The sequence below is a fragment of the Hyperolius riggenbachi genome, chromosome 9, assembly GCF_040937935.1.
Source record: "Hyperolius riggenbachi isolate aHypRig1 chromosome 9, aHypRig1.pri, whole genome shotgun sequence".
NCBI classification, from domain to species: Eukaryota; Metazoa; Chordata; class Amphibia; order Anura; family Hyperoliidae; genus Hyperolius; species Hyperolius riggenbachi.
Genome location: NC_090654.1, coordinates 82,725,272 through 82,750,870, shown reverse-complemented (window position 1 = coordinate 82,750,870; position 25,599 = coordinate 82,725,272). Strand labels below are relative to the sequence as shown.

General features: G+C 47.0%; 1 protein-coding gene across 4 annotated transcripts in view; it reads left to right on the top strand.

Moving 5' to 3' along the window:
* LOC137532527 (histone-lysine N-methyltransferase SETMAR) overlaps window positions 1-22,127 on the top strand; it is a 30,424-nt gene extending 8,297 nt beyond the window's left edge. The window contains exons 2-4 of one of the 4 annotated variants that reach the window (XR_011023947.1): window positions 12,737-13,458; window positions 16,528-16,752; window positions 20,045-20,111. Coding sequence is in view for 3 of the 4 variants with exons in the window: in XM_068253119.1 (XP_068109220.1) it covers window positions 12,737-13,458; window positions 20,045-20,102 (780 nt within the window). In the remaining variant the exon portion in view is untranslated. Of the gene's footprint in view, window positions 1-12,736; window positions 14,132-16,527; window positions 18,758-20,044 lie in introns of those variants that run through there. The other 3 variants (XM_068253119.1, XM_068253121.1, XM_068253120.1) reach the window with 3 other exon arrangements.
* Window positions 22,128-25,599: the final 3,472 nt, after the last annotated feature.

The window sequence follows — 25,599 nt, the reverse complement described above, 5'->3', positions numbered from 1 at the left end:
TAACCCTCCTCTCCTGATATACTATGTGCTGCTGGGGGACCCTGCTCCTCCACTATCTAACCCTCATCTCCTGATATACTCTGTGCTGCTGGAGGACTCTGCTCCTTCCACTATCTAACCCTCCTCTTCTGATATACTCTGTGCTGCTGGAGGACTCTGCTCCTTCCACTATCTAACCCTCCTCTCCTGATATACTCTGTGCTGCTGGAGGACTCTGCTCCTTCCTCTATCTAACCCTCCTCTCCTGATATACTATGTGCTGCTGGGGGACCCTGCTCCTCCACTATCTAACCCTCCTCTCCTGATATACTCTGTGCTGCTGGAGTACTCTGCTCCTTCCACTATCTAACCCTCCTCTCCTGATAAACTCTGCTCCTTCCACTATCTAACCCTCCTCTCCTGATATACTCTGTGCTGCTGGAGGACTCTGCTCCTTCCACTATCTAACCCTCCTCTCCTGATATACTCTGTGCTGCTGGAGGACTCTGCTCCTTCCACTATCTAACCCTCCTCTCCTGATATACTCTGTGCTGCTGGAGGACTCTGCTCCTTCCTCTATCTAACCCTCCTCTCCTGATATACTATGTGCTGCTGGGGGACCCTGCTCCTCCACTATCTAACCCTCCTTTCCTGATATACTCTGTGCTGCTGGAGTACTCTGCCCCTTCCACTATCTAACCCTCCTCTCCTGATATACTCTGTGCTGCTGGAGGACTCTGCTCCTTCCACTATCTAACCCTCCTCTCCTGATATACTCTGTGCTGCTGGAGGACTCTGCTCCTTCCACTATCTAACCCTCCTCTTCTGATATACCCTGTGCTGCTGGAGGACTCTGCTCCTTCCACTATCTAACCCTCCTCTCCTGATATACCCTGTGCTGCTGGAGGACTCTACTCCTTCCACTATCTAACCCTCCGCCCCTGATATACCCTGTGCTGCTGGAGGACTCTGCTCCTTCCACTATCTAACCCTCCTCTCCTGATATACCCTGTGCTGCTGGAGGACTCTGCTCCTTCCACTATCTAACCCTCCTCTCCTGATATACCCTGTGCTGCTGGAGGACTCTGCTCCTTCCACTATCTAACCCTCCTCTCCTGATATACTCTGTGCTGCTGGAGGACTCTGCTCCTTCCACTATCTAACCCTCCTCTCCTGATATACCCTGTGCTGCTGGAGGACTCTGCTCCTTCCACTATCTAACCCTCCTCTCCTGATATACCCTGTGCTGCTGGAGGACTCTGCTCCTTCCACTATCTAACCCTCCTCTCCTGATATATTCTGTGCTGCTGGAGGACTCTTCTCCTTCCACTATCTAACCCTCCTCTCCTGATATACCCTGTGCTGCTGGAGGACTCTGCTCCTTCCACTATCTAACCCTCCTCTCCTGATATACCCTGTGCTGCTGGAGGACTCTGCTCCTTCCACTATCTAACCCTCATCTCCTGATATACTCTGTGCTGCTGGAGGACTCTGCTCCTTCCACTATCTAACCCTCCTCTCCTGATATACCCTGTGCTGCTGGAGGACTCTGATCTTCCCACAATCTAACCCTCCTCTCCTGATATACCCTGTGCTGCTGGAGGACTCTGCTCCTTCCACTATCTAACCCTCATCTCCTGATATACTCTGTGCTGCTGGGGGACTCTGCCCCTTCCACTATCTAACCCTCCTCTCCTGATATACTCTGTGCTGCTGGAGGACTCTGCTCCTTCCACTATCTAATCCTCCTCTCCTGATATACCCTGTGCTGCTGGAGGACTCTACTCCTTCCACTATCTAACCCTCTGCCCCTGATATACCCTGTGCTGCTGGAGGACTCTGCTCCTTCCACTATCTAACCCTCCTCTCCTGATATACCCTGTGCTGCTGGAGGACTCTGCTCCTTCCACTATCTAACCCTCCTCTCCTGATATACCCTGTGCTGCTGGAGGACTCTGCTCCTTCCACTATCTAACCCTCATCTCCTGATATACTCTGTGCTGCTGGAGGACTCTGCTCCTTCCACTATCTAACCCTCCTCTCCTGATATACCCTGTGCTGCTGGAGGACTCTGCTCCTTCCACTATCTAACCCTCCTCTCCTGATATACCCTGTGCTGCTGGAGGACTCTGCTCCTTCCACTATCTAACCCTCCTCTCCTGATATATTCTGTGCTGCTGGAGGACTCTGCTCCTTCCACTATCTAACCCTCCTCTCCTGATGTACCCTGTGCTGCTGGAGGACTCTGCTCCTTCCACTATCTAACCCTCCTCTCCTGATATACTCTGTGCTGCTGGAGGACTCTGCTCCTTCCACTATCTAACCCTCCTCTCCTGATATACCCTGTGCTGCTGGAGGACTCTGCTCCTTCCACTATCTAACCCTCCTCTCCTGATATACTCTGTGCTGCTGGAGGACTCTGCTCCTTCCTCTATCTAACCCTCCTCTCCTGATATACCCTGTGCTGCTGGAGGACTCTGCTCCTTCCACTATCTAACCCTCCTCTCCTGATATACTCTGTGCTGCTGGAGGACTCTGCTCCTTCCTCTATCTAACCCTCCTCTCCTGATATACTATGTGCTGCTGGGGGACCCTGCTCCTCCACTATCTAACCCTCCTTTCCTGATATACTCTGTGCTGCTGGAGTACTCTGCTCCTTCCACTATCTAACCCTCCTCTCCTGATATACTCTGTGCTGCTGGAGGACTCTGCTCCTTCCACTATCTAACCCTCCTCTCCTGATATACTCTGTGCTGCTGGAGGACTCTGCTCCTTCCACTATCTAACCCTCCTCTCCTGATATACTATGTGCTGCTGGAGGACTCTGATCTTCCCACTATCTAACCCTCCTCTCCTGATATACTCTGTGCTGCTGGAGGACTCTGCTCCTTCCACTATCTAACCCTCCTCTCCTGATATACTCTGTGCTGCTGGAGGACTCTGCTCCTTCCACTATCTAACCCTCCTCTCCTGATATACTATGTGCTGCTGGAGGACTCTGATCTTCCCACTATCTAACCCTCCTCTCCTGATATACCCTGTGCTGCTGGAGGACTCTGCTCCTTCCACTATCTAACCCTCCTCTTCTGATATACCCTGTGCTGCTGGAGGACTCTGCTCCTTCCACTATCTAACCCTCCTCTCCTGATATACCCTGTGCTGCTGGAGGACTCTACTCCTTCCACTATCTAACCCTCCGCCCCTGATATACCCTGTGCTGCTGGAGGACTCTGCTCCTTCCACTATCTAACCCTCCTCTCCTGATATACCCTGTGCTGCTGGAGGACTCTGCTCCTTCCACTATCTAACCCTCCTCTCCTGATATACCCTGTGCTGCTGGAGGACTCTGCTCCTTCCACTATCTAACCCTCATCTCCTGATATACCCTGTGCTGCTGGAGGACTCTACTCCTTCCACTATCTAACCCTCCGCCCCTGATATACCCTGTGCTGCTGGAGGACTCTGCTCCTTCCACTATCTAACCCTCCTCTCCTGATATACCCTGTGCTGCTGGAGGACTCTGCTCCTTCCACTATCTAACCCTCCTCTCCTGATATACCCTGTGCTGCTGGAGGACTCTGCTCCTTCCACTATCTAACCCTCCTCTCCTGATATACTCTGTGCTGCTGGAGGACTCTGCTCCTTCCACTATCTAACCCTCCTCTCCTGATATACCCTGTGCTGCTGGAGGACTCTGCTCCTTCCACTATCTAACCCTCCTCTCCTGATATACCCTGTGCTGCTGGAGGACTCTGCTCCTTCCACTATCTAACCCTCCTCTCCTGATATATTCTGTGCTGCTGGAGGACTCTGCTCCTTCCACTATCTAACCCTCCTCTCCTGATATACCCTGTGCTGCTGGAGGACTCTGCTCCTTCCACTATCTAACCCTCCTCTCCTGATATACCCTGTGCTGCTGGAGGACTCTGCTCCTTCCACTATCTAACCCTCATCTCCTGATATACTCTGTGCTGCTGGAGGACTCTGCTCCTTTCACTATCTAACCCTCCTCTCCTGATATACCCTGTGCTGCTGGAGGACTCTGATCTTCCCACAATCTAACCCTCCTCTCCTGATATACCCTGTGCTGCTGGAGGACTCTGCTCCTTCCACTATCTAACCCTCCTCTCCTGATATACCCTGTGCTGCTGGAGGACTCTGCTCCTTCCACTATCTAACCCTCATCTCCTGATATACTCTGTGCTGCTGGAGGACTCTGCTCCTTCCACTATCTAATCCTCCTCTCCGGATATACCCTGTGCTGCTGGAGGACTCTACTCCTTCCACTATCTAACCCTCTGCCCCTGATATACCCTGTGCTGCTGGAGGACTCTGCTCCTTCCACTATCTAACCCTCCTCTCCTGATATACCCTGTGCTGCTGGAGGACTCTGCTCCTTCCACTATCTTACCCTCCTCTCCTGATATACCCTGTGCTGCTGGAGGACTCTGCTCCTTCCACTATCTAACCCTCATCTCCTGATACACTCTGTGCTGCTGGAGGACTCTGCTCCTTCCACTATCTAACCCTCCTCTCCTGATATACCCTGTGCTGCTGGAGGACTCTGCTCCTTCCACTATCTAACCCTCCTCTCCTGATATACCCTGTGCTGCTGGAGGACTCTGCTCCTTCCACTATCTAACCCTCCTCTCCTGATATATTCTGTGCTGCTGGAGGACTCTGCTCCTTCCACTATCTAACCCTCCTCTCCTGATATACCCTGTGCTGCTGGAGGACTCTGCTCCTTCCACTATCTAACCCTCCTCTCCTGATATACTCTGTGCTGCTGGAGGACTCTGCTCCTTCCACTATCTAACCCTCCTCTCCTGATATACTCTGTGCTGCTGGAGGACTCTGCTCCTTCCTCTATCTAACCCTCCTCTCCTGATATACTATGTGCTGCTGGGGGACCCTGCTCCTCCACTATCTAACCCTCCTTTCCTGATATACTCTGTGCTGCTGGAGTACTCTGCTCCTTCCACTATCTAACCCTCCTCTCCTGATATACTCTGTGCTGCTGGAGGACTCTGCTCCTTCCACTATCTAACCCTCCTCTCCTGATATACTCTGTGCTGCTGGAGGACTCTGCTCCTTCCACTATCTAACCCTCCTCTCCTGATATACTATGTGCTGCTGGAGGACTCTGATCTTCCCACTATCTAACCCTCCTCTCCTGATATACCCTGTGCTGCTGGAGGACTCTGCTCCTTCCACTATCTAACCCTCCTCTTCTGATATACCCTGTGCTGCTGGAGGACTCTACTCCTTCCACTATCTAACCCTCTGCTCCTGATATACCCTGTGCTGCTGGAGGACTCTACTCCTTCCACTATCTAACCCTCTGCCCCTGATATACCCTGTGCTGCTGGAGGACTCTGCTCCTTCCACTATCTAACCCTCCTCTCCTGATATACCCTGTGCTGCTGGAGGACTCTGCTCCTTCCACTATCTAACCCTCCTCTCCTGATATACCCTGTGCTGCTGGAGGACTCTGCTCCTTCCACTATCTAACCCTCATCTCCTGATATACTCTGTGCTGCTGGAGGACTCTGCTCCTTCCACTATCTAACCCTCCTCTCCTGATATACCCTGTGCTGCTGGAGGACTCTGCTCCTTCCACTATCTAACCCTCCTCTCCTGATATACCCTGTGCTGCTGGAGGACTCTGCTCCTTCCACTATCTAACCCTCCTCTCCTGATATATTCTGTGCTGCTGGAGGACTTTGCTCCTTCCACTATCTAACCCTCCTCTCCTGATATACCCTGTGCTGCTGGATGACTCTGCTCCTTCCACTATCTAACCCTCATCTCCTGATATACTCTGTGCTGTTGGAGGACTCTGCTCCTTCCACTATCTAACGCTCCTCTCCTGATATACCCTGTGCTGCTGGAGGACTCTGATCTTCCCACAATCTAACCCTCCTCTCCTGATATACCCTGTGCTGCTGGAGGACTCTGCTCCTTCCACTATCTAACCCTCATCTGCTCATATACTCTGTGCTGCTGGAGGACTCTGCTCCTTCCACTATGTAACCCTCCTCTCCTGATATACCCTGTGCTGCTGGAGGACTCTGCTCCTTCCATTATCTAACCCTCCTCTACTGATATACTCTGTGCTGCTGGGGGACTCTGCCCCTTCCACTATCTAACCCTCCTCTCCTGATATACTCTGTGCTGCTGGAGGACTCTGCTCCTTCCACTATCTAATCCTCCTCTCCTGATATACCCTGTGCTGCTGGAGGACTCTGCTCCTTCCACTATCTAACCCTCATCTCCTGATATACTCTGTGCTGCTGGAGGACTCTGCTCCTTCCACTATCTAACCCTCCTCTCCTGATATACCCTGTGCTGCTGGAGGACTCTGCTCCTTCCACTATCTAACCCTCCTCTCCTCATATACTCTGTGCTGCTGGAGGACTCTGCTCCTTCCACTATCTAACCCTCCTCTCCTGATATACTCTGTGCTGCTGGAGAACTCTGCTCCTTCCACTATCTAACCCTCATCTCCTGATATACTCTGTGCTGCTGAAGGACTCTGATCTTCCCACTATCTAACCCTCATCTCCTGATATACTCTGTGCTGCTGGAGGACTCTTATCTTCCCACTATCTAACCCTCCTCTCCTGATATACTCTGTTCTGCTGGAGGACTCTGATCTTCCCACTATCTAACCCTCCTCTCCTGATATACCCTGTGCTGCTGGAGGACTCTGCTCCTTCCACTATCTAACCCTCATCTCCTGATATACTCTGTGCTGCTGGAGGACTCTGCTCCTTCCACTATCTAACCCTCCTCTCATGATATATCCTGTGCTGCTGGAGGACTCTGCTCCTTCCACTATCTAACCCTCCTCTCCTGATATACTCTGTGCTGCTGGAGGACTCTGCTCCTTCCACTATCTAACCCTCATCTCCTGATATACTCTGTGCTGCTGAAGGACTCTGATCTTCCCACTATCTAACCCTCATCTCCTGATATACTCTGTGCTGCTGGAGGACTCTGATCTTCCCACTATCTAACCCTCTTCTCCTGATATACTCTGTTCTGCTGGAGGACTCTGATCTTCCCACTATCCAACCCTCCTCTCCTGATATACTTTGTGCTGCTGGAGGACTCTGATCTTCCCACTATCTAACCCTCCTCTCCTGATATACTCTGTTCTGCTGGAGGACTCTGATCTTCCCACTATCTAACCCTCCTCTCCTGATATACTCTGTGCTGCTGGAGGACTCTGATCTTCCCACTATCTAACCCTCCTCTCCTGATATACTCTGTGCTGCTGGAGGACTCTGATCTTCCCACTATCTAACCCTCATCTCCTGATATACTCTGTGCTGCTGGAGGACTCTGCTCCTTCCTCTATCTAACCCTCCTCTCCTGATATACTATGTGCTGCTGGGGGACCCTGCTCCTCCACTATCTAACCCTCATCTCCTGATATACTCTGTGCTGCTGGAGGACTCTGCTCCTTCCACTATCTAACCCTCCTCTCCTGATATACTCTGTGCTGCTGGAGGACTCTGCTCCTTCCTCTATCTAACCCTCCTCTCCTGATATACTATGTGCTGCTGGGGGACCCTGCTCCTTCCACTATCTAACCCTCCTTTCCTGATATACTCTGTGCTGCTGGAGTACTCTGCTCCTTCCACTATCTAACCCTCCTCTCCTGATATACTCTGTGCTGCTGGAGGACTCTGCTCCTTCCACTATCTAACCCTCCTCTCCTGATATACTCTGTGCTGCTGGAGGACTCTGCTCCTTCCACTATCTAACCCTCCTCTCCTGATATACTCTGTGCTGCTGGAGGACTCTGCTCCTTCCTCTATCTAACCCTCCTCTCCTGATATACTCTGCGCTGCTGGAAGACTCTGCTCCTTCCTCTATCTAACCCTCCTCTCCTGATATACTCTGTGCTGCTGGAGGACTGTGCTCCTTCTGCTATCTAACCCTCCTCTCCTGATATACTCTGTGCTGCTGGATGACTCTGCTCCTTCCACTATCTAACCCTCCTCTCCTGATATAGTCTGTGCTGCTGGAGGACTCTGCTCCTTCCACTATATAACTATCCTCTCCTGATATACTCTGTGCTGCTGGAGGACCCTGCTCCTTCTGCTATCTAACCCTCCTCTCCTGATATACTCTGTGCTGCTGGAGGACCCTGCTACTTCTGCTATCTAACCCTCCTTTCCTGATATACCCTGTGCTGCTGGAGGACTCTGCTCCTTCCACTATCTAACCCTCCTCTCCTGATATACTCTGTGCTGCTGGAGGCCTTCCGCTATCTAACCCTCCTCTCCTGATATACTCTGTGCTGCTGGAGGACTCTGCTCCTTCCACTATCTAACCCTCCTCTCCTGATATACTCTGTGCTGCTGGAGGACTCTGCTCCTTCCATTATCTAACCCTCCTCTCCTGAACAAGTAATAAGCAGGTGGTGTGTAGTCCAGAGGAGTCCCAAGACTTCCTACGGATACAGGAAAAACACAGAGAGAGACCAGAAGCCCCTTATGGTGTAGTATATTAATGTCAAATTCTGAATAAATACAAAGTGGTGAGGTGATCACAAAGGTGGGTTGCAAGACCAGCAACCTCAGTATAAAAACAAGTGAGGAAATCCCATCCCCACTCGGGCTCTTTGTCTTCAAATGTATGGGTCGCACTCTAGAAAAAACGATTGTTTGGGTACACGAAACAAACGATTGACAGCAACCTCTAATGCTGGGGATACACGGTAGAAGCTAGGGGGCTGTAAACAATATCACTGGGAGGTAGAAGGCGCCCCAAAAAATAACTATAGATGTAATAAATATAAAATGGCTTACCTCTAACAAGAAGGCGCACAGTCCGCTTCCTCAGATCAAATAAAGCAGACCCAGACATTGCTTTATTTGATCTGAGGAAGCGGACTGTGCTCCGCGAAACATGTTATCGTTTTTGTGTCTGATTATTAAAATGTATTTTCTATATTGGCGTTGCCCCTTCTTGTTAGAGGTAAGCCATTTTATATTTATTGCATCCATGGTTATTTTTTGGGGCACCTTCTCCCTCCCAGTGAAGTAATAAGGATGCTAACCAGGCAATCCAAAAATTAAAATCACTATTACTTTTCTTGTTGATAAATGATCATTCCCCAGTTTACTTGACTCTTATTTGGCACATTGCCGCACAAAGGAAGTTGCAGGACATGCTGGGTTATCATTTTTTGCTTCTCTACTTTCCCCTCAGACCTAAAGAGAACCCGAGGTGGGTTTGAAAAATTAGGATACAGAGGCAAGTGCTGTATACAATAAGCAGCCTCTGTGTCCTTACAGACGGTCTCCAGGCTCCCCCCGGGCTCTGCTGTCCCCCATAAAAAAAAAACACCAGGCTAGTGACACGCAGATTGTCACTAGCTGGCTGTTTACCTGAAGGCTGTCAGTCACCGCTGTTCCCCCGTCTCCTCTATAGCGTGGCTCCCCGCCTGTGTCCCTTCCCGCCTCCGTAAGCTTCCTCCAATCGGTTTACGGGGGAGGGACACAAGCGGGGAGCCGTGATATAGAGTAGGCGGGGGAGCGGCGGTTAATGGCAGCCTTCAGGTAAACAGCAGGCAAGCGACAATCTGCGTGTCGCTAGCCTGGCGTTTTTTGTTTTTTTTTATGGGGGACAGCAGAGCCTGGGGGGAGCCTGGAGACAGTGTTTAAGGACACATAGGCTGCTCATTTTATACAGCACTTGCCTCTGTGTCCTAATAGGATTTTTCAAACCCACCTCTGGTTCTCTTTAACTAATGCAGCCTGATTGGCTGAAGCCTCTTTCCCTCCTGTTTTCCCCTCCCACACCTCTGTTCCTCTCTGATTGGCTAATATTTCTTATGCTGAGACAATGCACATTCTATAGTGGCTGGCAATGATTACACAATCGGGCAGATGCGAGTAAGGGAGGAAATAACATCAAGATTGGCTTCAAAATAGCCACAGTTAAAATGGAAAATAATAAGGATTTTCTCTTTTTTTTACTGTAGAAATATCACTGAAATCAAAACGTGGACAGTGCAATACATGTGTAAGTAGAGCACACTTATACATATGTTATGAGATAGTATAGCTGACAGCTCCTCTTTAATTCTTCCACAATGCTCAGTCGCAAAGAATCCACCGGAGCAGATCGGGTATTTAAAGGGTACCTAAGCAAGAGGTGTATAGAGCCTGCCATATTTATTTCCTTTTAAACAATACCAGTTGCCTGGCAGCCCTGCTGATCATTCTGGCATCAGTAGTGTCTGAATCACACACCTGAAACATGCATGCAGGTAATCTAGTCAAATTTGTGTCAGAAACATCTGATCTGCATGCTTGTTCAGGGTCTATGGCGAAAGGTATTAGAGTCCGAGGATCGGCAGGACTGCCAGGTAACTGGTATTGTTTAAAAAGAAATAAATATGGCAGCCTCCATATTCTCCTCATTTCAGGTTCCTTTTAACTAAGATCTCTGGTCTGATGCTGGAGATCTCAGAGTAATGTGATTGGAGATTCCCATGACACATAGCGATGAACACAGTATAAGGTTATGTTGTCATTTCAGATAATGGTGATTATACGGTGTGTGAGATAGCACTGTGCTGCGGTATGGCGTATGTACGCCTGTCTGGAGTTAATAACACCCTGTGCGCAGTACAAGGTACATTCCAGGCAGTGTTGGTATTCCTGTGGCGTTGTCGTCACACAAGGTGCGCTGGTTGGCGAGGAAGGGCGATTCGTGAAACGGCGCTGGCAGCTCCCATACTATAGTGCTGTAACGCACTCTTTCCACATATGGCGATGGCTGGGGGCTGGAATGCTGCCTTCTTCATTCACACACAGAATGCCATTGTCTTCAGCTCAACGCAGAATAAAACCACAATCAGCCGTAGTTATGGAGAGTTTGCAACACATCTGAAAATCCAGTTGGAACTCAGCAGAGCCGAGACCGGCCCTCATTCCCTGCTGCAAAAATCCACTTTACTGCTAAATCGCTGTCTATAAAACCAGTAAAGGCGAACTCTGGACAGACGTCAATGTGTTGCCTTTAAAGGAAATTAGTGTTTTTTATTATCACAATACGCGGTCAGCTTAACCCCTTCATGACCGAAGCCGTTTCACACATTGGTGGCCATGCATTGTTTGGATATATCAGGCAATAGCATTCAGCTCCAGAAAAATAAAATATATATATATATGTTTTAGATCAGTCACGTAACTACAATTCATAGTCCCCCACAAATATTTACACCCCTTCCCTTGCCTCCCCATGGTGCCCTTCACAGCCTTGGGGCCCATCTCGCAAGGGTCATAAAACGAGTGTGGTCATCATGATCTTCTCACCCATAACAAGCATAGCCACAAAAACACCTGATCTGAAGTATAGTCCCCTGTATCAGAGGAAGAGAAGGTTAGTAGTTGGGGGCCCCCCACCAGCTCGGGCTCCCCTGTGATCGCATGTGCTGCTCCCCTCTAGTTGTGCCCGTTTTGGATAGTATTCAGATGTGATAGAGAGTCTTTGAGGTTTTTAAAGTAGCCATACACTTGCAGATGCCATCGGATTCAACCAACGGGTATGTTTTGTGGCCTCTGAAGAAGCAGGTAACTGTGAAATGGTTGTCAGACTCCTCCTCCCACCCCCGCTACACACCATACTGTCTGTAACCAAACTAAAGGTACCACTTTGTCTGCTTCATACTCAAGCAATAGGTAAATCCCTGTGATCGGCATCTGGTCAGGGAGGGATCTATCACTGCCGCACACTGCAAATAGTTTTTTAATAGATTTCACCTAGAAATCTATCAATCTATGGAGCCATTATACAGGGACAGCTTACCCCCCCCCCCCCTCCCCGGGTCTCCTCCCATCTGAGATGGTCTACAGTAGGTGCTTGCAGAGGGTTGGCAGTGGAGCGCACACTCACCTGTCCGCTGGCACGCTCCTCCTGTGTCCTCTCTCCATTCCTGTACCCCTGTTACCTTGAGGCATGTACACAGCCAGACTCTGCATGGGCCCGGTGCTGCGCATTTTAGTTGGGGGGGAACACTGGAGGCTTGATTCGCTCATCCTGAAATCTACTGCCTGCATACTTCATTCATCTGTACTAGTCAATGTGACGTGTAGTTTTAAAGCGGATCCGAGATGAAAAACTAACTATAACAAGTAACTTGTCTATATACCTTATCTAAAGTTTAGATAGTTTACACAGCATATCTAGCTGCAAACAGCTTCAAAAGTTTATGATTATTTATTTGTGTGATACAATGAGGGCAGCCATGTTCTGATTGTCACAGACTGAGGGCTGGAGATGCTATCAGTTTGCCTGTGTCCCCTTCAGTCCCCTCTCCTCCTCCCTCCTCCCCTCTGCCTCTGATATCAATGGCTAGTAACCTCCTCCTCCTCCTCCTGCCCATACTGAGCTCCCATAAGCCCTTGCTACTGTGCCAAGGCACAAAAGGAGCTGTGGGCGAGGCTTGTTTACCGGTAGTTTATAGGGAATTAGAGTATTAAAACAAAACAAAAAAAGTATTTGGCTTGAGGAATGCCCTATAAACTATATGAAAGGAACACAATTATCTCAGATCCACTTTAAAGGCCAGCAACCTCTGTTATATTCTCACTGTAGGCTTATTGCCCTGGTTTGTGATAGACTTATTTTAATACTGTTCATCTAATCAATGTGTGGAAATGGTCCCAGCTGAGGAGATTTTTCTGCTGCATTTCATCTGTTTTTAGTCATTGTCTCTTTATTCCTCCTGCAGTACACTTCAGAGCTGATCGCTGGCCCTGGTGCTGAGTTAGACCCCAGTGAAGTGACCATCCAGGGCTGTGAGTGCCTCGGACAGAGCTGCATGACTGTGCAGTGCCCATGTTTGCTGCAGGGTGAGAACTATGTGAACAGGCAAGTGACAGACAGAGGCAGACCCATCCTAGAGTGTAACATCCTGTGCAGCTGTGCTGAGACTTGTGCCAACCGTGAGACACAGCGGGGGCTGCAATTCCATCTCCAAGTGTGCCAGATACCTGGAAAGGGCTGGGGCCTCATTACGCAGGAAGACATACCTAGCGGGAGATTTGTCTGCGAGTACGCAGGGAAGGTGCTGGGCCATGAAGAGGCAAGTCGCAGGATCAGATCTCAGGATCCCAATGCAAACAATTACATCATCGCGATACGGGAGCATCTTCACAGTGGACAAATACTTCAGATGTACGTGGACCCCACACACACAGGCAATGTGGGACGGTTTCTGAACCACTCCTGCAAGCCAAATCTCTTCATGTTGCCTGTGCGGAGCCACTCAATGCTGCCCAAGTTGGCATTGTTTGCAGCCCGGGACATACAGGCCGGAGAGGAACTGTGTTATGATTATTCTGGGAGAGCATTTAACAATGAACCTAGCAGAAAACCTGGGGACATTCTCAGCGAGGAGGTGGCAGCAGTTCCCCGGAAGACTTGTATGTGCGGCACAGACATTTGCACAGGGTACCTGCCATTTGACAGTTCTTTGTATGAGGAAAACTTGCAAGAATACTGAGGCAAAAAGCAGGTTTTTATCTCCAGGCAACAACTAAAATTCCTTAGTAGACAGTATTCCTGAATATAATATAAATTATAAGTGGTATAGCAACAATAGTGTTACATGCTTCTTTCACCTGCTTCCTGCCCTCTTAGCTGAAATTCTGAAGCAAGTGACTCATGCTGCCAGCTCACATATATTGTCAGTGAAGGATCTGTGAGGATGAAAATGCCAATAAATCAGGAGTGTGTAGCCTCACCCTCAAGGCTAATCTCTACCCCTAATGCATGCTGTTGCCCGGGGAGTACATATCACCCTGTAGGATGAGGTTTCCACTGCATTTCTCTAAACTCGTATATCCTTCTGTGACCAGAAATGTGTAACAGTTTTGCTGCTGGATTACAAATTCCACCACACACATAATGTAAATTATATACAGGAAAAATGTCTGCTGAAGGATTTTAGTTTTTGCCCAGATTTCAGTATTTTTTTCTTACATCACAAATTACTGACAGTTAAACTGTAATAGCCGGGGTGAGGGTGGTTATACTACAGATATGCTGTGAAGTGACATTTTTATTTTTTTTATAAATATTTGCATACATTATGCATTTAAAGTGAAATTATATTTTTGTAAAATGGGTGTCAAAGCCTTCTGCTGATTTCTGAATATGGTTCTTCAGTAAAGTGGTTAAGCGCTCTTCTCTGCCTGTTCCTTCTTACAACCAGCAAATATATCATATAATGAAAAAGCCCCCCCTTCGGGGAAAGACTCACCAGACTTCTAGGCCTCCAAGGCCAATGCTCGCATTCGGGGTATTGGCCACCCCGCAGCCTCTCTGGCAGTCCTCTCTCGGCTATTCCCAGTCTGTGTAAGCAAAAATCGAATTCCACATCGCGTAAAAGCGTACCAGTTTATTTAAAAAGTGGTTAAAAACAGATCAGTGGTGTATAACCACTCATTGGGTCAGAAGACTTCATCAAAAAATGAAACACAGCCAGCCCCTTGTTTGACAAGCTACCCGATTCCAGGTACAGGGGTATGCAGAGATGAGATGCACTAAGCTTGTGACAAGGCGCACGCCTCTGTCATCTAGCGTCCCTCTCCGGGGCCCCTGAGGAGTTGCTAGGGCAACGATACATTGGGCGGAGCCACGGAGTGATGTCATAGCGCACAGCGCTCGCTGGACGCGGCGGGATTGTCTGTGTGCAGTAGGCTCGGTATCTTTTTAGAGCACTAGCCAGTAAGATATTGCGGAGAGGGACGCTAGATGACAGAGGCGTGCGCCTTGTCACAAGCTTAGTGCATCTCATCTCTGCATACCCCTGTACCTGGAATCGGGTAGCTTGTCAAACAAGGGGCTGGCTGTGTTTCATTTTTTGATGAAGTCTTCTGACCCAATGAGTGGTTATACACCACTGATCTGTTTTTAACCACTTTTTAAATAAACTGGTACGCTTTTACGCGATGTGGAATTCGTTTTTTGCTTACACACACTGGGAATAGCCGAGAGAGGACTGCCAGAGAGGCTGCGGGGTGGCCAATACCCCGAATGCGAGCATTGGCCTTGGAGGCCTAGAAGTCTGGTGAGTCTTTCCCCGAAGGGGGGGCTTTTTCATTATATGATATATTTGCTGTGTGTAAGAAGGAACAGGCAGAGAAGAGCGCTTAACCACTTTACTGAAGAACTCTATTTTGATGGTTGCACGCATCTAGGAAGAGCGCTCCCACATGATAACCATTATATGAGCAAGGACATTATACATGTGGTTACTACCTGCCAATGTGTTTTATTTAGAATTTAGCACCTGTAATATGAATGTTTGATGAATGTTTGATTCATTACCTTTTATAAAATTTTAGAGGTGACATACTTAACACCTGACTCAGCATATGAGCGCAGTATCAGGGTGCTGTAATTGTTGTGGATTTCTGAATATGCCCAAGCTTGCAAGGAAGTCAAAGTTTGAATCCATTTCTGCACTATTGTAAAGAAAAATGTTTTATACTTGAGAGTGGGCTATAAAAACTCATTACCACACAAATGCTACAGAAATGAGCCTCCCATGACACAGAAGAGAGGCATAAGGCCCCGTTCACACTTGCGGTTTTGTCAAAACCGCACCGGATGTCCGGACCGCACCGTATCCGGACCAGACCTGATCCGTATGGTTCCTATCCGGATCCGGTCCGGATCCGGTCCGTTTGCATCCGGTTTCCGTGCGGTGTGAACACGGTTGCGGTCCGGATCCGGTTTCTTAAGGAGATAACAACCTGTTATTACCTGGGGTCTGGGAGGTCAGCAGAAGGGTCTGGGGTCATTGTTGGAGACAGGTGGACGTGTGGAGACCATCCGTGGATACAGAGACTGCAGTTGGGACCATGGATCCAGGCATTTTTTACTCGTATACCTGGGAATTCTCTGTTGTTCGCCTCCTCGTTATCAGACTAATCAGACATGTTGCTGCCTAGAGCTCCAGCATGAAATCGCTGCTGCCCCACCTGAACGCTGGGCCCATGTGGTCCCCATCCAAAATGCATAGGAAGTGGGGTAGAACGTCCGGTTTTTGTAGCCAGTGTGTTGTGCGCTCTCCGGTTCTCATTGGTTTCCATTGGCCGGATGGTGCAGTCCGGCTCCGCCCCGGATACGGCTGCCGGAGGAGCCGGACCAAAAAATAGCGCATGTTGGAACGGACGCCGGAGTCCGGATCCGGTCCGGATCCGGTCCGGCTCCGGTCCGGCAGAACGGACGCATGTGAACGGACGCATAGGCTTTCATTGCTATTGCCGTGCGTCCGTTCCGTCCGTTCTGCAAGCGGTCCGGCTCCGGCACGGCGATTCCGGACGGCCACCGCTTATGTGAACCGGGCCTTAGCGGGTGTTTTTTTTTTAGCAGGTCCATAAACCTACTAGGGCCGTCTCTGAGACTATTCTTCAGGCATAAAAAAATCCAATTTAAAATGTTAAGTCTTCTGATTGAGGAGGGGTGGTTCCACCATTAATTATTGATAAAATTGTGTTTTTTATATTACAGATTAAATCCACATGCAGTAGCGTAGGAGAGCTCCGGGTCCCAGTGCAAATTTTACGTTGGAACCCCCCCCCCCCCCCCCACCTCAAGTGCTCTAAACATAACAATTCCTATGGAGCATCAAACCTGCCAAGGACAGCTGCAGTGTCAGAGAGGTGTAAACTGGGAAGGAGAGCAGTCAATTAATGGCTACAACTAATCAAATCTAGAGGTACAAAGGGTACCCAGGTAAGAGGCGCCCAGGGATTGATAAAACAATTAAACAGAAAAAGGGGAGGTTGCTTACTTCAAGAAAAACAATTTCATATAAAAATGACAATTATTATGCTCAGGCGTTTTGTGGGTACGAGCCCACTTCCTCAGGCCGATTACAATGCCATCGATCTGTACATCCAAAACAATGAGTGCCATAAAATGCTTGCCTGTGCATAATACATTTCATTTTTAGAGGTGAAAAGGCTAAAACATCTGTCATAATTTTATACCTCTGTGCCAATGTTGCGGAGATTTTGCCTCTTTCTGTTCTCAGCAACTCTATGGCTGGACCAAGTAAGGAAGATCATCTTACTGGTGATATGGAATATAATGAAAACCTTACTTGTAATCATTTTTTGCCCAAACGTGTTTTGGTTGCCGCCTCTACTTCTTTTGGGAGTATTTCACATCACTTCCTGTTCCTCACCTGAAATTTGGACAACGTGCATCATCTGACAGAATTTCTTCCCTATTCTATCCAGAATGAAATTTAAAAAAATGATTGCCTGGAGTTGCATTAGTAGTTTTGGTGACAGTGAAGGCCCTGTAGATTGTGTGAATTCTTATTGAAGCTTTTTGCAAATTATGCAAGCGGTTAGCAGACATGACTAGATGCTGAACTCTAGAAGCCAAGGTAGGCTGATCACACTTTGTGACACACAATTACCATAGCGACTGCCATGGAACCTGGCGAAGAGAAGGTGTCACCCAGGCCACTTCTAGGGTCTCTGCAATAGAGACTGTTAACCCCTTGGGCTCCTGTTATTGTAGCCTCTCACCTTCCCTAACCTATCCGAGCCTCCACCATAGTGAAAATTCACTCTGGACTTCCATCTGTGCTGGGGAGGAAACTGTTTTTACAGGAAAGACTCAAGGATGGAGGGAAAGTAAGAGGGATTGGAAGTGGGGAATGGATTGGTGGGGTCCAGCATGTGAATGTATAATATGAGTGAGGATTTGGTGTTTAGGCTTGTATAATGTGAGCCTGTGGCAGATGAGTAGATGATGCATAATGTGTGTGGCCCAAGGCGAGTAAGGGATATATAAAGTGGTAGCCGTGTGTAAGACCTGGAGTGAGTATATCTTGGCGGTGGTTGGCATAGCAGTGATGGCTAACCTTGGCACTCCAGCTGTGGTGGAACTACAAGTCCCATGAGGCATTGCAATGCTCTGACAGCTCTAAGCATAACTCGGGGAGGCAGGGGTATGATGGGATTTGTATTTTTGTCACAGCTGGAGTGCCAAGGTTAGCCATCACTGGCATAGGGGTTCACACCTGTCATTTTCTGCAGGAGACGTTCAGAGCTGCAGGCTGTGATCTTTGTGGCCTATATGAGCCCAGTCTCTTTGCAATCTCAACAGCATACGGATTCTGAGCAAAATAGCCCGCTGTTAACCTCTTCAGTTGAGCTGCCTCAGATGATGAGAGCATCCTAGCTGATGAAGCATTGACTAATAAAAAGACACGGGAACCCTTGGGAGCTCTGCATACTAAGAAACTGTGTTGTCTATTCTGTGGTTAGAGTTAGGTTTTAATAACCTAACATTCCTCATGTTATACATGGAGTTCCTGTACTGTGTATCTGTACAGATGTGTTGACAGAACACTAACAGAATCATCTCCTAATGATAGCGCCTTGATTTTGTATAATCCTGTGTAGCGCAGCAAATGTCTTTCTTGTTCAGGGTCTCCTCCAAGCAGCTGCACCCCACACTGCCGACAAGAGAGGCTGCTTATTATAGCACCGAGGGGAGGCTTCCGATCCGCCCCAACAGCCATTTCTGTGTCACCACTTCCTGACAGGGCCCCTTCCCCTCCCCCTCCCAGGAACAGAACAAGAGGCCACTGAGACAAATCACAAAAATAACTTTATTCATACAATTACTATACCAACGACAGAAAATAACTGGGTTACTCCAGCTAAAACTGATATTTCAGCATTGGATGGACGGCAGCAGGCCGATTAATATCCATATCTATTGGGGGGGGGGGGGGGGGGGGGGGGGTGGTGATGTAGTATATCTACAGTGTCAGTGGAGTTACACCAGCACAGCAGCAGCATATATGGGAACTATGTTGCAAAAAGCGCAACATGCAAAGTGAGACTCTGATGTAAGGTAAGGCTGCCACTTAAAGGACAACTGAATTAAGAATATGGAGGCTGCCATACTTATTTCCTTTTGAACAATACAAGTTGCCTGCCAGCCCTGCTGGTCTATTTGGCTGCAGTAGTGAGTAAATAACACCAGAAACAAGCATGCAGCTAATCTTGTCAGATCTGACAATAATGTCAGAAACACCTGATCTGCTGCATGCTTGTTCAGGGTCGATGGCTAAAAGTATTAGAGGCAGAGGATCAGCAGGACAGCCAGGCAACTGGTATTGCTTAAAAGGAAATACTGTAAATATGGCAGCCATCGCATCTCTCGCTTCAGTTGTCCTTTAAGAAGGGACTATATAAAGCAGATCTAGGAAAAGACTCCTATATCCCGGATATTGATCATTTACCACCCTGCCCCTTAAAATATGTTTCCTCAATGCAAGCTTTGTACTACTCACTGCACTACAAAGATATGGAGCCTCATTCTCATGCTGCTCCTACCTGCACTCCAGCCTACTGTCTCCTTAAAGTAAACCAGAGCTGTCGTAAAAAGATTTGATACTCACCCGCGGCTTCCTCCAGTAGCATAAACACGTCTGAGTCCCATGCCGTCCTCCCGCGGTCTGCCGTTCAGCTGCAGTCAGCCCTGGTAACTGGCTCAGTCTCGTCAGTCCGGGGCTACTGCGCATGCATCTCCCAATCAACAGACATTACTGATTAAAAGTGGTCTCCTTTTAACAGATTTTTGTTTCATCTGATGTTTCTTTTAACACATCTAACATCTTGGCCCACCTTAAAGTGTACCTTTAGAGGAATGATATAAAAGTTTTATACATAACTGGGGCTTCCTCCAGCCCCCTCCGCAGTGATCGCTCCCTTGCTATCCTTCTCCCCCCACGGCTGGGAGCGTTGTGTGCAGTAGTCCCGGTGACGGGAGTGTGGCCGGGCCGTGCATGCACAGTGCGTCCACACTGGCCAAGCTAACTGGGCTTCTGCTGGGAGAAGGAGGAGGTGAAGAGGCGGAGGAAGACAGCATGGGAGAGATCCGTGCAGAGGGAGCTGGAGGAAGCCCCAGCTATATAAAACTTTTATATCATTAGTCTCTGGTTTCCTTTAAGATTTTAACAATCAAATCTGCAATCTTTTCCTTCTCTAAAATACAGACCTGAGGCGCTAGGCGTGGACTTCTTGCTGTGGAATACTCCAACTATTATTGCCTGAGGAAGCGGGATCATACCTGTGAAATGCGTTGCCTGTTTTATTGGAGTATGTGAATAAAAACCTTGTTTTTGCTGAAAAATCGACAGCTTTTGTGTCTGGGGAGGTCAGGACCACCATCGCCTCCCAAACATTAACAATTTTAGCATATTTTATCCTTTTGGCGCCTCTGTTCACCTTCTATCACACCTGTGTCCACCCCTAGGTGGAGGGGAATTTATCCCCTTTTTTCCTGATCTCCAGAGAGCAACATCTTAAGGCCCATACACACATCTGATTTTTTTAACCGACCCGTCCTTTGGACGTCCCGTCGTTCAGTTGTCCGGACGTCAAATCGGGCGTGTTTACAGTCCGTCGTTTAGGTGATAAGACTGGTCTTGAGCGATCCACCTGGCCTACAAATCCATCAACATAGATAATGTTGATGGATTTGTAGGGTAAGCCGGAACAATCAGTCGGGCCTGATGCAACTCCGATTCAAAATCTAAACAATATTAGGTACTTAAAGTGGACCTGACCTCTTACACAGGACAGAATGAGAACATATAGAAATGCACCCTGTATGTATTTAGAGAGTTTAGCCTGTCTAATTCCCCCTCCTCTGTGACTAAACACAAGTTGTAATTTGATCCCTGAGCTGTGTCAGCTGACTGCCATGGTAGAGAGGTATTGGAAAATACAGGATGTTAACTAGGGATGATCAACGATATGCAAATTCTTCCAAGTTGATGCAGAAAAATTTGCATAATTTCAGAAGAATGTGCAGCTCAGTGATCATTTTTAATGTTAACCCTATGTCTGATTCCATGAAAGCAGGAATTGGAAACACTGCAGATTTATTGCAGGATTTGTATCAACTTTAACAAATAAATGTTTTTCTTTAAAGGTTATTATGCAGTTGCTTATCTTATAGAGCAGAGAGGAAGTTCTGAGTTCAGGTCCCCTTTAAAGTGAACCCGAGGAGAGAGTTATATGGAGGCTGCCACATTTATTTCCTTTTAAGCAGTACCGGTTGCCTGGCAGCCCTGCTGATCCGCTGCCTCTTATACTTTTAGCCACAGCTCCTGAACAAGCAGATCAGATGTTTCTAACACTATTGTCAGATCTGACAAGATCTGCATGCTGGTTTCTGGTGTAATTCAGCCACTATTGCAGCCAAATACATCAGCAGGGCTGCTAGGCAACTAGTATTGTATTAAAAAAGTAAACTAATATTGCAGCCTCCATATCACGCTCATCTCAGGTTCACTTTAGGGCGGTAAACTGTTTTACTTTAGTGGGGGAGAGAGATGTTACATCTTTGCTGAGGTCTGATATTTAATGAGGCAATGTAATAAACGAACGATGTGCAGTAGATGTCGCTCATTTCACAATGATTTAGCAAATTACTGAATCATTGGTAAATTGATATTGTACTGCTTATCGCTGAAATATCAGGTTTGGGTGGAGTAACACAACAGCAAAAGACTGGTCCTCAATTTGCAGTGCCAGCACTGACAGGTCAGAGATTTATTCATAGTAAAATAGAAAATTTGTGCTAATTCACATTGACCAATCAATCACAGTGACATCAGTCAGAGGCAGCCATCTACTAATCTACAGTGAATGTTTTCAGGAATGTGTACTAATGTCACACGTGAGAGACACATACAGGGATGGAAGGTCCTATTCTTCAGGGGGGGGGAGATCTTCCAGGTTCTGCCCCCATCTGGCACAATGTTGGAAACAGGTTGTTGTGCTTAGTCTATATATGTTACCAGCATAGCACCACAACTCATTCTATTGTTGTAGCTGGCTATGCTTTATAAAGAGGATTCCCACCCTATCATGAATGCCTATTAAGTTGTTACTGCTCTCTGTGGCTCCTTTTGGTAGATTTTACCTTATTTCCTGTACACAGAACCTTTGTGGTTTTGCTGAACCCCAGAGGGAAGTTGCCCCATCCTCCCCCTGGATGTTCCTTAAAGGGGAACTGAAGAGAGAGGTATATGGAGGCTGCCATGTTTATTTCTTTTAACCACTTCACCACTGAGGGGTTTTACCCCCCTGACCACCAGAGCAATTTTCACCTTTCAGCGCTCCTTCCATTCATTTGTCTATAACTTTATCATTACTTATCACACTGAAATGAACTATATCTTGTTTTTTTCCGCCACCAATTAGGGTTTCTTTAGGTGGACATTATGCCAAGAATTATTTTATTCTAAATGTGTTTTAATGGAAAATAGGAAAAATGTGGGAAAAATTAATTATTTTTCAGTTTTCGGCCATTATAGTTTTTAAATAATGCATGCTACTGTAATTAAAACCCATGAAATTTATTTGCCCTTTTGTCCCGGTTATAAAACCGTTTAAAGAGGAACTCCAGTGAAAATAATGTAATAAAAAAAGTGCTTCACTTTTACAATAATTATGTATAAATGATTTAGTCAGTGTTTGCTCATTGTAAAATCTTTCCTCACCCAGATTTACATTCTGACATTTATCACATGTTGACATTTTTACTGTGGGCAGGTTATGTAGCTGCTCCTAGCTGTTTTGGCTGTTACAGGCAGCTGTAAACAGCCATTTCCTGTCTGTGAACATTGTTACATTGTGGCAGTTCGCCCAGAGTACCGCTGTACCAGAGTTTCTTGTAGGAGGGTTTTCATCACAAAATCAGTCATACAGCGCCCCCTGATGGTCTGTTTGTGAAATGCAATAGATTTGTCATGTAAAAGGGGGTATCAGCTACTGATTGGGATAAAGTTCAATTCTTGGTCGGAGTTTCTCTTTAAATTATGTCCCTATCACAATGTTTGGCGTCAATATTTTATTTGGAAATAAAGGTGCATTTTTTTTCAGTTTTGCGTCCATCCTTAATTACAAGCCCATAGTTTATAAAGTAACAGTGTTGTACCCTCCTGACAAATATTTAAAAAGTTCAGTTCCTAAGGTAACTATTTATGTATTTTTTTTTATTGTAAATTTTTTAATTTTTTTTTTTTTTATTACAAAAAAAAAAAAAAATGGAGTGTGGGAGGTAATGAGTTAATTTTTTGTGTATAACTAATTCATTTGTATGTGAAAAATGTTTTACTATTTGGCCACAAGATAGCACCAGTAACTTTTTGTTTAATGCGACCTCCAAGCGTCCTTCCGGACACTTGGAGGAAGTAGTAGGAGGCTGGGAAAGTTTTTTTTTTTTTCACAATGATCGCGCTGCTTAGCGGAAAAGCAGCGGATCATTGCGGGGCTTAGATCAACGAACGGGAATGGATTTTCCCGTTCATTGATCTCCGGGCGAGCGTCCGGCGGCGTGTTTATCCGCGGGAATGCGCGCTAGAGCGAACAGCGGCGGGAGCGCAGAAAGTACGGATTTCTTCGTCTCTGGGGGGTTAAAGGATGGAAAAAGGGACGGAGAAATTCGTACGGGTGGGGGTAAAGTGGTTAAGCAATACTAGTTGCCTGGCAGCCCTGCTGATCCTCTGCCTCTAATACTGTTAGCCATAGCCCCTGAACAAGCATGCAGCAGATCAGGTGTTTCAGACTTCAAAGTTAGATCTGACAAGATTAGCTGCATGCTTGTTTCTGGTGTTATTCAGATATTACTGCAGAGAAATAGACCAGCAGGGCTGCCAGGCAACTGGTATTGATTAAAAGGAAATAAATATGGCAGCCTCTTTATACCTCTTACTTCAGTTCCCCTTTAATGTTCCTGCTAAAGGGAACATAAGGCGAGTGGGTTATGGGGGCTGACATAATTATTTCCTTTTAAACAATACTAGTTGCTTGCCAGTCCTGCTGATCTGGTTGGCTGCAGAAGTGCCTGACTCGAACCAGAAACAAGCATGCAGGTAATCCAGTCAGACTGGAGTCAGAGCACTTGACCTACATGCTTGTTCAGGGTCTATGGCCAAAAGTATTACAGACAGAGGATCAACAGGACAGCCAGGCACTCTGCATTGTTTAAAAAGAAATATATGTCAGCCTCCATGTTCCTCTTAGTTCTAGTTCCCTTTAACTACTTAACGCCCATGGGCATGATCAAGGCATGATCAAGGTGGCAGCCCCTGGACTGCTTAACGCCAATTGGAGTCAAGATCGCCAATTGCAGGAGATCGTGCATCTCCGCGTGAATGACTGAGCTCTACCATCAGTCTACCAGCGGCGATTGCCGCTAGGAGACTGTTAGACGGCAAAACCGCAGTCTATTTACTTATTACAGCGCTGCAATCTAAGGTATTGTCTCACACGGCTGTCCCCTCTGTAGTCCAGGGAGTGATCGGCTGTGATAGGCTGAAGCCTAAGATTTAGAAAAAAATAAATGTAAAAAATACATATAAACATTTATGAAAAAAAATAAACCTTGGGGGAGCGATCAGACCCCACCAATAGAGAGCTCTGTTTGTGGGAAGAAAAAGGGGGGGAGGGGGAAACACTTGTGTACTGAGTTGCGAGGCCTTAAAGCTGCAGTGGCCATTTTTGTGAAAAACGGCCTGGTCTTTGAAGTAAGAAGAATATAAAGGATGCCATATTTATTTCCATTTAAAAGAGAACTGTAAGAGTTTAACTTACCTGGGCAGGACACTCCTGGCGATGTGAGTGGGAGCGAGGATGCGCGGCCAGGACCACACAGGCTCAGTGGCCCGCGACATTAAAATCGCAGAAAACTGAAGTGAGCCACGGCAGGGGGCCGGAAGATAGTTTTGTTGTGGCGCGGGCACAGGACATGTGCAGGGGGTGGTAGAAGTTAATTTTTTTTCTTTTAATAGCTTACAGTTATCCTTTAAACAATACCAGTTGATAGGCAACCCTGCTGATCTATTTGGCTGCAGTAATGTCTAAATAAAACCAGATACAATCATTCAGCTAAACGTGCCAGATCTGGCAATAATGTCAGAAACACATGATCTGCTGCATGCTTGTTCGGGGTCTATGGCTAAAAGTATTAGAGGCATAGAATGAGCAGGATAGCCCGGCAACTGGTAATAAATATGTCAGCATCCAAATACCTCTCGCTTCAGTTGTCCTTTAAATGCAATGCAGCTTCCTAGTCTGTCAGCGTAATCAACGTTTTCACTCTCACTCCACATAAGTAGCAAGGAGGATGAAGAGAGGAATAGGGAGCAAGGCTTCTGCTATTACTTTCATTACTACTAGAGGACCACTATCTCGTAAAATACATCTAAACATACAAATAATCAATTGGCCATTATCCCCACTATATATGTTGATTTGCTTGCTTCTAAATGGTCCGAATTAGAAGACTTAAGGTGGCCACTAATGATCCAATTTCTAGCGAAAAATCGTTTGAGCAATCAGAAATTCTGATCAGATTGGTTGTAAATAATCTCCATTGATGGGTACAATCGATTACAAACGATTATAAAAAATTGGATTTTTGTCAAATCAAAATTTGAGTTTTCTTGTTGTGATAGATAGGAAGCAAAGATTGATTTGTTGATGGTGTAGTGAACGATTTTTCTTCCGAACAGAATTTTCTGATCGCTCTAACGAT